The sequence below is a fragment of the Schistocerca piceifrons genome, chromosome 1 (genome assembly GCF_021461385.2).
Source record: "Schistocerca piceifrons isolate TAMUIC-IGC-003096 chromosome 1, iqSchPice1.1, whole genome shotgun sequence".
NCBI classification, from domain to species: Eukaryota; Metazoa; Arthropoda; class Insecta; order Orthoptera; family Acrididae; genus Schistocerca; species Schistocerca piceifrons.
The window spans coordinates 967,443,998-967,459,234 of NC_060138.1; the positions used below are offsets into that span (position 1 = coordinate 967,443,998).

Sequence of the window (15,237 nt, forward strand, 5' to 3'; positions counted from 1 at the left end):
TCCCTGCACCCGACTTGGCTGTTTTCGCCGTTCCAGCCAGTCAGGAAAAAAGTTCCTATTTTCCGCCAATACCGTGAAAACTGACATGTTTAATACCTTCGCACTACTGAATGTCTCCAGACGCGGGCCAATCACAGCACATCTTCCTCAACAGATTACTCTAGAAATTTCCGTCTGACGTCAGCAGGTGATGGGCAAATCAGAGCGTAGTTTTCATACTTCTGAATGACCAGAAGCCTAACCAACGTGACGGGAACTCTGCGACGCTGCGCCTCCCATCGCGTAACCCCAACATTCCGAGACTTGTGATTTCTCACCATAAATTATTAGGCGGCACCCCTCAGTCTTCTACTTAGCCGAACCGGACCGGATACCGCGAACTCCGTCTCAGCGCGATTGAGGGGAGTTCGGTGAGCCCTTGCAGGTGGCTCCTTGACAGCCGTAAGCTGGAACAGAGCCTCTGAATGCTGTGTGCCCTCCCCTGTCGCCTTCGGAGTCCTGTGCAAAGTGAGCGTTTTTTACAAATTCTTAGAAAAGAACTACAAGCATCGATCGACAACCACTGCAGTTTTTTTAAATTACGTCTCCAGCATCAAATAACGTCATGAGATTTTTAGCGTGTATCCTGGGTCTCACCAGTCGTGACAAGGGTCGTTTGAATTTAGCATATAAATGGAAGAAGGCAAGCCAGACGGCTTGTAACCTCTCGCACTAGAGCACACATTGGAGCCGTAGTTCTTCTTGCATTTCGGCTTTGAAGTTAACCAGTCTTATTCATTCTAATGCAGCAGGCATACCGATTTTTCTTCGGGCAATAATATTTTAAATAATTTAAGAAGTGGAACTGCGTCACCAATGTCTCATATAACTGTTACTGGCTGTTTAAAGAATGCGATAAACAGCATCAAGTTATTGTATAAAAATTTTGTAGGCGTTTTTGAGAAACGGAAGTTCGTTTTCACCTTTTCTTTCCGCGTTTGGAATACAGAGTTTTGGAAACAGGAAATTTCTGTGACGAGCAAAAAAGAAGTAGCATGGTGATCGCGCAGGGTGATTCAGCCGGGCAGGGCAGACGCAGACGGCGACGCCGACGCCGGCGGTGCGAGGCGGGCGAGACGCCGGGCCGGCGGCGCCGCAGCTCGGCGCGCCATTGGCCGGCGCCGGTCACGTGGCCGGCGGCGGGCGGGCCGCCTGGTGGGGGCGGGCCCGCGGTTCGAGACTCAGTGCAAAGTGGCGCGCCGCCGGAACATGCCCTAGTGATCGCCACGGCCACCCTGGCAGCGAACCCGAGACGTCCACTCCGGGCGCCAATGACTTCCGCATAGCAACACATGTACATCAACAGGTAACGGCCGCGCCGCGCCGCGCTCCGACCGTTCGCGTCTGCATCAGTAACGCATACTCCTTGCGATGTTGCCGAATTTTGTTTCTCTCCTCAGATATGATACGAAGCCCGTTATTGTTAACGGCACCCCTGTTCTGTCGCTGCGGCGGTTGATTACCCGCAACGTTCTGGATGGGAGTTGGGGTGTCGAATGCGTGAACCAGTAGTCAGCTAAACACAGAAATCAAACTATTGCGTAAGATGCGTTTTAGAAGCATCCTGAACTTATGATACTATGTTTGCGACTGGGGTCAGCACATCTGTTCCGAGCATCATCACCGTCGCCGGATGGTGGCTTATCTGAAGACGGCCTGATACTAGAGGCCGGAACCGACCATATTTCTAAGAAATGACTGTACTTTGGAAACAGGAAATTTACTAATTTTAAAGTTACTGCATTTATCTAGTACCGACTTAAAGTACGTTAAATGTATACCCAGCGTCCGTAGCATTTTCGCAGGCTACAATCTCTTGGAATTACCTTGATGACATCTGAAGAGCATATGAAACTGCGGGAGCTAAACGAATTTGCCCACAGTTTTCGTTGCACTAGCACGCAGTATCTCAGTCAACCACTGCACACGCAAACATCCCGAAACCGGCATCATAGAGGCTGATGAGGATATCGTGTCAATCAATTTTAAGAGCAATTTTTTTTTTGTGAAACCTGAATGGAACAGGAAGCCTCCAGCTTTTGTCTTTTTTCGCAATTGTTAGTAAGACCCGAAGTGTCACTAGGTGACGAAAGGAAATGATCCACTTAGATAGTCATCTGCACAATAAACTAAACACAGGTATCATTAGCAAAGATTATGTACGTGTTTCGTACTTCCTTCCATTTGCAAGTTTTACCCGGCCAATTTGTATTATCCGTACATGTAACACGTGTTCGGAAAATTTATCAAAAATTTCAGAATATGGTGTTACTTAATATTAGTGAAGATATTCTTCTTAAACGTAGCTCTACGCCAGAGAATAGAAATTGTGATACATCTGTGTATGCTGTACGAGAAACATTTTTGTCTTTGTTTAGTTGTCAGAATCTCATTTCGATAGCAACGCTAGTACTACAGCCGTCTTCGTGAGTGTGGCACGGAATCGTGGCGGCTACGACGGTAAACATAGGATAGTGGGCGGGAGGCGCGGGCGCGGGCGCGGGATTCCTGACAACAATGCCAGCACAGAGCAGCGAGCGTGCTGGCGGGGCGCCAGCGGCGCGCCGGCAAGAATGTGTCACGTGCGGCGCGGGGCGGCGGGCGGGGGCGGGCGTGGCGGGCCGCGGTGCGCGGCACGCGACTGCACGCGCTCCGGGGCCCCCGTCACGTGCTGCCGCCAAAGACGCAGTCCGGTCCGGCGGTGATTCTTACGAATACCTAAACTCCACTGACAGCTCGCAGACAAACAAAACAGAAAGTAAGCTACAGTTTTAAATTTTCCTTTCGTATACTTCTCGAGAGTAGGAACGTTCTGCTGTCGTACGTGAATACGTAGGTACGGAACAGATACGACAGACAGTGGACAAAGTATTCAAATCGTCAATAATTTGGAAATCTTATATTCGCTAATGAGCGTTGGAATCCTGCACTGCGCCGGTAAAGTTCTTCCGCCAGCTAGAGGGTGACGTATAAGGGAGTCGCACGTATGAGTGCGAAGAAGTGTGTTTGTTTAGTGTATTTTGTGGACAAATATACAATGGAAAGGAGGACCGAGTTGAAACCGCTTCCTGCACATGCTTTGCCCCATAGCTCGTCAATGAGCGGTGCACAGGAAATTTGTCACCAGCTGTACGGTGATACCTTTCTCCTTCTTTAAGATTTTTTTCACTCTTTCGATTCAGGCGCACCACGCTGTAGCTCCACAATGATACCGAATGTGCGACTTCACGGAGGAGTACTGGAACACTTCATGCATTCTTTATTAAAATTTTGCACAGAATGGATTTTCTTATACGTAATGTATGTGCCACAAGCGTTTCAAAGTGCAATTTTACTCCTTTGTTTGTGACGACCATCAGTCATTTGCTGCACGAAAGACAAACTGGAGTCAGCAAAACGGGTATCTGTGGAGTGCAAGCGACGTAGCTGCTCATCCCATGCAAGCTCTGAAGTTCTCGTTTGTATTCCTCGAAGCAAAAGTGAGCACCTCTTGCTATGGAACGTTCGACCATGAATCACATCCCCAAATATGTTTGCCTGGTCACTGGTAACATTTCGCTCTTAAACGCTACTCAAGCTAAAACATAACTCATATTTAGAGCACAAATCGAGCTCTACAAAGAAGATTTTCTGTAGGCATTCTCAGTTCAGCAACGCGCCGTGCCGGAAAACATGAAGACACCAGGGGGCCTACAGTTCTTCAGTAATTAATTTACACTTTTGTTGAGCTTGATTCTTTGTAGAAACAAGTTCTTTAAGATCTTGAGTGGCTTCTGCTTTACTGTCAATGAATGGTTGTTTCAAACAATCAACCATTGTTGACTTGTTCGTCTAAATTCTACAATACACTCCTGTAGAAACCCAGCTGGATGATCGAAGGGACTGGCTATTTACCGACGTCTAGCATGACCCGATACTCCACTAAATGCAAAAAGGCGATGCGCACTCATTAGCTGTTGTGGCTGTGTAAGACTAATCAACAGTGGCCGTGACCACCAAATGGCTAAAGTAAAAAATAAAGTATTCCTCCCGAGCTAGGTCAGCGATGATCAGGCACTGAAACTGGTCTGAATGTTGTGTGCTATCACTTTCTCAATTAATAGGGTCCTCCTCTCACATCCCTCACATAAGGATCAGTATGGTAGTCAGTATTAGATAACTCTCTACCTCTCAGTGCCAGAAGGAAGAAAGCACAGTTACTGAGCCGGGGTCTTTCTACCACACTTATAATACTTTCGCGGATTAAAAATTAATTGCATCTAACTATCGATGAATCACTGACGTAATCGTTAAAAACAACGGGCGACGACTTACATCCTACAAAAGAAAAACCAGCAAACATCTGTAGCTTCCATTCCCCACTGGATAGACCGAAGAGTGAGAGTTATCAGCAGACTATATCTAAAGAGCGCTTGGAACTCACGATATTTACGGCGTTCCAAAACTCAGTAATATAGCATTCGATAACGAAGCTTTTACAATGCGAACAGCATCGATATGATTTAGCAGTTATTGTATTAGGGGGACACGGCAGAGTTTCTAATCGTAATTTAAGCCTAAAGTTTTATCTAAACAACTTACACGACATGAATAACATAATGCCCGAAGCGCTGGTATATATATATATATATATATATATATATATATATATATATATATATATATATATCTAGGGATGCTGAAAGACAACATCCGACGCCAATGTCTCACCATAACTCCGGACATGCTTTACAGTGCTGTTCACAACATTATTCCTCGACTACAGCTATTGTTGAGGAATGATGGTGGACATATTGAGCATTTCCTGTAAAGAACATCATCTTTGCTTTGTCTTACTTTGTTATGCTAATTATTGCTATTCTGATCAGATGAAGCGCCATCTGTCGGACATTTTTTGAACTTTTGTATTTTTTTGGTTCTAATAAAACCCCATGTCATTCGAAGCATGTGTGTCAATTTGTACCTCTCTATCTACATTATTCCGTGATTTATTCAGTTTTCAAATTTATACTGACTTTTTGATCACCCGGTATATATATATATATATATATATATATATATATATATATATATATATAGTGTGAGTCACCTAACATTACCGCTGGATATATTTCGTAAACCACATCAAATACTGACGAATCGATTCCACAGACCGAACGTGAGGAGAGGGGCTAGTGTAATTGGTTAATACAAACCATAAAAAAATGCACGGAAGTATGTTTTTAACACAAACCTACGTTTTTTTAAATGGAACCCCGTTAGTTTTGTTAGCACATCTGCACATATAAACAAATACGTAATCAGTGCCGTTTGTTGCATTGTAAAATGTTAATTACATCCGGAGATATTGTAACCTAAAGTTGACGCTTGAGTACCACTCCTCCGCTGTTCGATCGTGTGTATGGGAGAGCACCGAATTACATAGGGATCCAAAGGGAACGGTGATCGACCTTAGGTACAGAAGAGACTGGAACAGCACATTACGTCCACATGCTAACACCTTTTTATTGGTCTTTTTGACTGACGCACATGTACATTACCATGAGGGGTGAGGTACACGTACACACGTGGTTTCCGTTTTCAATTACGGCGTGGAATAGACTGTGTCTCGACATGTCAGGCCAATAGATGTTCAATGTGGTGGCCATCATTTGTTGCACGCAACCAATAAAAAGGTGTTAGCATGTGGACGTAATGTGCTGCTCCAGTGTCTTCTGTACCTAAGGTCGATCACCATTCCCTTTGGATCCCTACGTAATTCGATGCTCTCCGATACACACGATCGAACAGCGGAGGAGTGGTACTCAAGCGTCAACTTTAGGTTACAATATCTCCGGATGTAATTAACATATTACAATGCAACAAACGGCACTGATTACGTATTTGTTTATATGTTCAGATGTGCTAACAAAACTAACGGGGTTCCATTTAAAAAAAACGTAGGTTTGTGTTAAACATACTTCCGTGCATTTTTTTGTGGTTTTTATTAACCAATTACACTAGCCCCTATCCTCACGTTCGGTCTGTGGAATCGATTCGTCAGTATTTGATGTGGTTTGCGAAATATATCCAGCGGTAACGTTAGGTGACTCACCCTATATATATATATATATATATATATATATATATATATATATATATGTGTGTGTGTGTGTGTGTGTGTGTGTGTGTAGGTGACTGTGGTGGTGGGTTGCAGAATACAGTGCTGTGCTTATGCTGGTATGGGCGAGTATGTAATCGAAAGAAGAGAGAGAGCTTGAAGCCGGATGCCACCACACTCCAGTCCTCTCAAATGACGTCAATGTGTTTGTCAAATATCGAGGATCAAAGTCAATGGTGTTACTGCGCTCAACTCATGAGACACTGAACAGTTTAGAGGTATTGCGCGAGATGACAGATTGATAGTTTGGGATCAAAAACATTACGCCGTCACCTCGGTTTCTCTTTCCAGCCAATCACTGATGACTGCTACGATAATACCCGGCTATTTCCAGGTTGAGCGCGATGAGTTAGCGGTTCCTGCTGCGAAGGCGAGTTCAGTTCTTTTTAAAGATATAGAATGACAATCACTCCATTCTTCTACTTTAACACATGCACGTAATATTTTACTGTTGACCTGTGTTGTATGTGCAGAAAACTACATTGGCACTTATTGTGGCAAGCCGGAATTTTGGTACACCCCTGTCTCGACAGCGTGCGAGTTTCGACAGCTATACTAGGTTGCCAAGGACTGACTATGGCACATAGAAAATAAACACCAGGACAAGTTCACTTTTGTATTAAAACCGTTAGCTTGTTAGCTTTAAAACTAGTATTCTTATTTATTTTTCTCTTCTTTACTAAGGAGAAATCCAAAATCAATATCCATGTATATCTATATACGAATAATAGATACCAATGGCGATGTGTCAATTCTTAACGTCACGCTGAGCGCATCTTCTGAGAATGCTCAACATTTTACGTAAATGATTCACCGGAACAACAATACAATCCCCCTTATTAGAGGTCTATCTACCAGAGAGAAATACATTTATCTTATGTGCCACTGACAGAAATAACACATTTCACCCTTTTGTCGCCAGAGATACACAGTATCGGTAGGGGGCTTTTGATTTGTTTCCAAGACAGCAAAATTCGACACACTCGATTAATAACCATTTCACGTAGGTTCCAGTGAAATTTGGCTATAAAATTATAGTCCCCAAACCGGTCTTCGGTATAACTGCACCCGTTAAGTTACGCAACACAGATCCCATTACCGGTAATCTAGGAATTAGATGGTACACGACTTTATATTGTGGTAAAAATAAAACAATTTAATGACGTCTTCACACTATAACCTTCAAGATTTCATAAGAAATTTTGATAACCCCTAAAGAAATCCGCGATAACTCTAAAGTGTCTTAAGTCTTCTGGTCTGTGTTTTCATTTCATTATTTTATGATTTGTGTCGCTTTGCGAGCTTATGAGTGTAGTAAAAGCATCATAAAGCACTAATTATTGATAGCTAGCAATTGTTTTACGAAACATGTGGCCAGGGACGCGAGTAATCTGCAATAACGTTCTGAAATAGCTATACAGTTACATAGAGGGTGATTTTAACTAAACTTTCGCTACCTGAGTCAGTGTAGACGCGAAACTACTTAGCATATAGGTACCCAATTTTATAGGAATGACGTCCAGACTGTGCATTGCAGAATTTGCGTTGTTGTTAGTGTTAATGCCATGGGTTGCTGGTAGGTGCCGGTACTAGTACGGCGGCGTAGGGTTGAAACACGAGCATCAGTCTGCACTACAGTAGCAGGCAGTCAGCATGGGTCTGGTAAAGATGAGCAGCGCTTTACTCATAAAGGTGTTTTATCAAAACAACAGCCATAGTCTTGCTGCTCTTCGCGTGTGTCAGTGTACTAAAATAATACGGAGAGGTCCTCTTCCCGCACCGGGATCGAAGAACAGGTTTCGGAAGTTCGAATTAACTGGCGATTTGGGAATTGATCGTGGGAGAGGCTGACTGCCAATAAAGCCCAGAATTGTGTGCGATCTTCAAGCAGAGCACGAGCTATGTCACAACAGCTGAATATTCCGTCATCTACCGTTGTTCCGGGCAGCAGTAGAACAATGTCTAGCGCAGCTGCCGTGAGTGCACATAGTCGTCACACTGAGCAACGTATGCAACCTGGAACGTAAACAAGGTACGATAATTAACAAGTGATAACTCATGTGGAAATTAAAATGTGTTTCATTCAATTGTTTGTTCATTATTTCTCTTCCACATGTCCTTGCAAACGTTTCCACAAAGTTTCATTGTCCTACTATCACCATATCTTTTTGGGGAGGGGTGTCCTCTCAAGTAACGAAAGTTTAATTATAAGCATTCAGCACTTTATGAAATATGAGGACTTCGCACAGTACATGAGTTTTCTCTTGGGAATTGGACAATTTCGCTCTGTGCTCAGTAAATGCGTCCGAAAATGTCGAGGGACGTGCGCGTGGGGATGTGACTTTTTTCTGTCATCCTTGGAATTTGTGCTGTTGATCTGTATTTAATGATGGGGACGCCGACGAGGGGTTAAAATTTCGACTTTTCTCCTTGAAAACAGTATCGTTTGGGTAATATAGCCTCTGTCACAGGATTCTGTTGCTACTCTCAGTGCGACCAGAGTGGTAGACAGAGACGAGAGCGTTGTGCTGTTTGGTTAGAAGAGCGCGTAATTGCATGGCGAGCGCTGACTTGGTGGCGGCTAAGTGGTGGCGAGTAGCAATAAAACAGGCCGGATCTATGAGAGCCAGCACCGCTGGCAGCCTGCCACGGGGGCGCACAAGATTGTGGCTCCGCAGGCGGCACCGTCTGGCTTAAGCGACACTTATTGGCCTCTGGAGACGTACGTCACTGACCTATGTGTAGGTTTTTCCAAGAATACTGTAACTACGGATAAGAAAGCATTCCTCCCAGACAATGCTTCGTGCAGTACAGTGGTCATGAAATTATCTCGCGTTCTCTTCGATTGAAAATGCCTTTCCGTGCCAGAGAAAGAAAGTAGTTGCGGTCGGTCTACAGCGTTGCACGATCCATTAGCACTGACGGCGGAGCTTTCTCCTCGTCATTTCAATTATGTCATGTACTACAAGGACATAGGCTGTTAATGTGTTAAGTGACTTGATTAACATTAACCCTGCACGTTTTTTCTCTGCGTCGATTGTGACCAGATTCTGACTCTGCAGTAGCAATTCAACCTCTTCTCCTGCTTATTATGACACCTATTGATGTTTACTCTACTTAATTTGCTGTCATTTTCCAGTTGCCTCCACTTTCTTTGTATTTAAATCAAATTTGTTGAAGAAGGCAAGGTTGCTTATAAACATTGTAAATTCGCCTGAACCATACACGATAACGCGGAAACGGCTTGAAAAACATATTTCGTTCAATAAAAGGCAACAAATTGAGATTTTTTCATTCAGTTGCAATATGATTTTATTTCGATGCACAATAAATAATGCAGCTATCAGTTACTCATAGCCACGTAAATGGAGTTAATTTTTCGGTCACTGCATAAGCCGTACTAAATTAATCTCTTGCTGTCGTGAATATGGAGCTCCTCCAGACTAACTTTTAACTGTTAATTCAAAAGCAGAGGAATGAATATTAGATACTGGGAATTTATAACAGAAAACATAATAACAATGATGAGCCGCTAGATGTGCCTCAAAGCTAAATCTCTGATTCTTGTTCTAAATGGAAAACGCAATGTCACGAAAGCCGTCATTATCGTCACTTACAAATTACATGATACGTTTCAGACATTTTGATGACTGTTGCTTATCCATCTTACTGCTATTTTTTGTTTTATTTTGATTTATGTCGATTTTGATACAGCCATCTTTCTAATATTCTCGTAAATTGCCTCAATTGTCTTCGTGATATCTGAGTTATTGAAGTAGTCGCGTGTTCTTGTTACTTGGTACTATCATCGGCGTCTTTCTTATCCTCCCCTCGCCAGAACTTGCCTGTGCTCTTCGCGAGGATTCACGATTTACTCCCAGATTTCTTTTCATCTCTTTACTGGCATTTGCCCATCGCCATACAGCCATCCACCGGGGATTCGGAGCAACTCCAAAAATATTTAACATTTCGCCCTTAATGTCAGTCAACGCTGATTGGCTAATGAGTCAGTCATAAGTATCCCCATCGGTTCTTTACAGGAAGTTGCTTGCTGGAGGATTTTCCGAAGTATGTTTCTCCGCCTATTGTTTTCCTGTTGTCATGTGAAAATATTCTGACCGGGTCAGTAACGAGGGCAGTTGCATTCAGCGCCCATTATAAAACTTACTGGAAGTAAACTACTCCAATTAAGTATAGTCCAACCACCTCCAAGTGATATTCTAAGGGAAGTTCTCAGATTGCGCGTCATCCGCCAACGACGTGCGGGGAAAATCCATTGAAATGCTTGCTATTCGTTTCACCGACAGGAAACATCAAGTCGCAGGTATCGCAGCCCGAATTAAAAATAAGATTTGAGAATCAACTGTTATGAAATCCAGTAGCAGTAGGCTCGGTAACGAGACGTTAGAAATAGGTCCACTATTTGTACGTTGTAATACTGTGCAGCCATGAATCTGGGTTCTAGGCGCGCAGTCCGGAACCGCGCGACTGCTACGGTCGCAGGTTCGAATCCTGCCTCGGGCATGGATGTGTGTGATGTTCTTAGGTTAGTTAGGTTTAAGTAGTTCTAAGTTCTAGGGGACTGATGACCACAGCTGTTAAGTTCCATAGTGCTCAGAGCCAGAGCCATGAATCTGGATTTAATGGTCCCTCAATTTGAGCCTCCAGTCGAATTTGTCTCAACGTTTCGTTCCTCTTCCTACTCACGACATGCTGTCATACGCTCTGGTCTTACAATCGATTAACACTCTGCATGTATATTTAATATTAGTGGTGGTTAGTTGTTGTGATTCTCGGAGAAAACGCCCAGCTAGGTGGCACAGAGGTTGACACTGGTCTCGTATTCGGTAAAGAGGCGGTACAAATTCTCGACCGAACGTACAGAATGTCTCCCATTATTTTCCTAAATTGTTTAAAGTGATAGCTGCGATGGTTCCTCTGAAAGGGCATGGCTGATTTCCTTCCTCATCGGTCCCCAATGCGAAGTTATGCCCTGTATTTAATGACAGAGTCGACGAAGGACCGATAAACTGTTATCTTTGTGTAAGTTGCAGACAGGATCCATTTATAGCTTATTCATGTTAATTAAGTTCTGAAATGAGTCCTTGGCAGTTCTTAAATTTCTATTGTCTGTATCATTTTCTATTGTCTCGATCATTTCCTGTCTTAATTCGTTACATATCCTATTTCATAGAACGTCCCCGGAAGTGCAATGCTTTTGTACGAAATTCTGGAAATGAATTACTGTTCAAATCCTTATCAACGTTCTGAAGACACACATTCGATAACTGCGTATAGGTTACTGAACAATTTTAACGATGTGCTGAGATATGGGAATGGTTCTTCCATTTTCTGCAAACGCACAACTTGATGATCAGGCGTTGTTTAACTCTTTGCACACTTATATCAAAGAATTAACTAAGATACAAGCTGCGCGGATATTACGGAGTAAGAAATACGAGGTGCATTCAAGTTCTAAGGCCTCCGATTTTTTTTCTCCGGACTGGAAAGAGATAGAAACATGCGCATTGTTTTAAAATGAAGCTGCGTTCATTGTCAATACGTCCCAGAGATGGCAGCACCGTACGGCAGATGGAATTTTACCGCCAGCGGCGAGAATGAGAACTGTTTTAAATATTTAAAATGGCGACGTTTTCCTTACTTGAACAGCGTGCAATCATTCGTTTTCTGACTTTGCGTGTTGTGAAACCAATTGAAATTCATCGACAGTTGAAGGAGACAAGTGGTGATGGGATTATGGATGTGTCGAAAGTGCGTTCGTGGGTGCGACAGTTTAATGAAGGCAGAACATCGTGTGACAACAAACTGAAACAACCTGGGGCTCGCACAAGCCGGTCTGACGACATGATCGAAAAAGTGGAGAGAATTGTTTTGGGGGATCGCCGAATGACTGTTGAACATATCGCCTCCAGAGTTGGCATTTCTGTGGGTTATGTGCACACAATCCTGCATGACGACCTGAAAATGCGAAAAGTGTCATCCAGGTGGGTGCCACGAATGCTGACGGACGACCACATGGCTGCCCGTGTGGCATGTTGCCAAGCAATGTTGACACGCAATGACAGCATGAATGGGACTTTCTTTTCGTCGGTTGTGACAATGGATGAGATGTGGATGCCATTTTTCAATCCAGAAACAAAGCGCCAGTCAGCTCAATGGAAGCACACAGATTCACCGCCACCAAAAAAATTTCGGGTAACCGCCAGTGCTGAAAAAATGATGGTGTCCATGTTCTGGGACAGCGAGGGAGTAATCCTTACCCATTGCGCTCCAAAGGGCACTACGGTAACAGGTGCATCCTACGTTTTGAAGAACAAATTCCTTCCTGCACTGCAACAAAAACGTCCGGCAACGGCAAGGGCTACGCGTGTGCTGTTACACCAAGACAACGCACCCGCACATAGAGCTAACGTTACGCAACAGTTTCTTCGTGATAACAACTTTGAAGTGATTCCTCATGCTCCCTACTCACCTGACCTGGCTCCTAGTGACTTTTGGCTTTTTCCAACAATGAAAGACACTCTCCATGGCCGCACATTCACCAGCCGTGCTGCTATTGCCTCAGTGATTTTCCAGTGGTCAAAACAGACTCCTAAAGAAGCCTTCGCCGCTGCCATGGAATCATGGCGTCAGCGTTGTGAAAAATGTGTACTTCTGCAGGGAGATTACATCGAGAAGTAACGCCAGTTTCATCGATTTCGGGTGAGTAGTTCATTAGAAAAAAAAATCGGAGGCCTTAGAACTTGAATGCACCTCGTATATGTCCCTGTGAAACGAAAACGAAGTTTTGGGACTTTTTGCTGTTTACTAGCCCTGAAGGATGCAAGAAGAAAATTTGTTTTTACAAAGCTGCTTTTGAAATGAATTGTTATGCGTTGCTGTTAGCCACATATTTTCTGTTACTTTCTTCTGTTTTACATTAGTTGAGACTGGACAGTAACGCCTACATGATTTTTTAAAAATAAGTCCAACTGGACACCTTAGCTGTATATAAACGGCATTGTTAATTACTGCGAATAGATCCATTATCTTCCAGATTTTATTATATAGTAGAAACAAATTTGATAATTCAAAAAATAGCCTTTTAACGTTGAGATCTGCTAATTACTCAAGCCATGATTCCTAATTGCGAACTGTGTTCGTTACGCTGCATCTACAGTCAGCCTGAGAAATAGTGTTTGGAAACTATTCAGTATTTACACCTCCATCTTCTGGAGGCAAAAAAGTCAGAGACAAACTTGACTTTGTAATTTAGTGGAGTTTGTCACAGCATAGCGACTGAAATAAAACTGAAAAAAAAACATAGGCGCAACGTATATAAAACTCTAGGCGCTCTTATTTTTCGTATGTAAACTATATCAGATAATTACTCCAATGTACTTCTGGGATGTGTTCTTAGGACCAAGAGTAAGAGGAAAGCACGTCTAAGCAAATGGAAAAAAACCCTTTTATATCAATATGACACCTCTTTGAGGTTGTCGTTGGGATGGTGCTGGAATGTCAAGAGACGTTCTTGCAGGTTGCTAAATACTGAAATTTAATGAGGGAAGTGGCATAAATTTCGTAGTCAACCCAGTGCTACTGAGCCAGTCTGCGGCGTAAGAAGCCGGGATACATCTCAACAGCGGGAGCGTGTTTCAGAGATCATACTCGTGGTAAAATGATCTGGCAGGGATATTACACACTTTTTTTATAGATTACATTTTGGCCACTTGCAAATCTCTTATAGTGAGGCTCTATGGATAACAGTGTATGTACCAGAAGACAAATTCAAAGCCTGGAGTACAATCCTTGGTCAATCCTATAATTTCTTTTCAGTCACGCTGACGCTGTTTCCACCGCAGACATTGATGTGTTAAGCTGAAAAATACTAAATTTTTCCGTGTCTAGGAGTCCACGTTAAACGATAGGTCCCTATGGAACTGGCCGGGAAAGTCAGTTAAAAGGTCGGAGGAAGTCAAGTGCATATCATCTCCAGTAGTGCCATGTCTATTAAAGCACTGCAGTGTTGGGCCCAAGCTTCAGGTTGCGGGTAGCTCTATTTTAATCCAGTACTAATTTGTAATAGAAATTCATCTGTGGTGCAAAATGAGTTGGTAAGGAAATACTTACGAAAATACTTTCTCTATGTTAGATACTTTGTTTCCGTGGCAGTGACGATAGAGTTTTGTTGCCAAATTTAGACTCATTGGTATGCAGTACGCATCAATTCCTCCTTCTGTAGTCGTAGTTGTGAACATCTCTGCCAATCTGGAACTCAGTTTCCTTAGTGGATTAATGTACTGTGAGGCTGTAGTCAATATTCCCAATAGATTCCACATATGCCGACAATACATACACGTGTTTTTCTCACAGATGATTCAAATTACGTCATAATATGTCGTTTTATAATGAACACTTCCAAGTTAGCTGCAAATCAAAGGTAGGAGACGAGGTACTGGCGGAATTAGGGCTGTGAGGACGGGGCGTGAGTCGTGCTTGGGTAGCTCAGTCGGTAGAGCACTTGCCCGCGAAAGGCAAAGGTCCTGAGTTCGAGTCTCGGCCCGGCACACAGTTTTAATCTGCCAGGAAGTTCCATATCAGCGCCCACTCCGCTGTAGAGTGAAAATTTCATTCTAAGCTGCAAATAGTTTAAGTAGTGTTGTTTTTTTCTTCACCAGACGCTTGTTACTGCTATAGCGCCACTCTGAAGTAAACCTATAGATGTTACTGTTGGTGTGTCTATTTACGTTTATAAATGTTCTATATAAAGGTCAGTTTACGTATATACTTATGCCTAATTGGAATAGACGCCAATATTGCATCACTGAGTAAACTGTGGACTGCCTATATGTTGCCACGCTGTTATAAGTCACTTAAATTCTATTTGTATAGAAATTTATCATGAAATACTTTTGAAAGCTAGAATGACAGATTATTCTTGTTGATGCTTCGTGTTTACAGTGTCATCTTTGTTAGACAGTACTATTAGCTGTGTTACATTGATTTTATAATTTTGCTATAATTTTAATCTATGA

The 15,237-nt window shown here is 43.0% G+C and overlaps 1 protein-coding gene across 1 annotated transcript in view; it reads left to right on the top strand.

Annotated features, from left to right (window-relative positions):
- The window catches only part of LOC124776853 (alanine and glycine-rich protein-like), a 153,489-nt gene that overhangs the window by 93,372 nt on the left and 44,880 nt on the right, over nt 1-15,237 (top strand). Inside the window, exons 3-4 of the mRNA XM_047252028.1 lie at nt 1,060-1,345; nt 2,418-2,646. Coding sequence (XP_047107984.1) covers nt 1,060-1,345; nt 2,418-2,646 — 515 coding nt within the window. The remainder of the gene's footprint in view (nt 1-1,059; nt 1,346-2,417; nt 2,647-15,237) is intronic.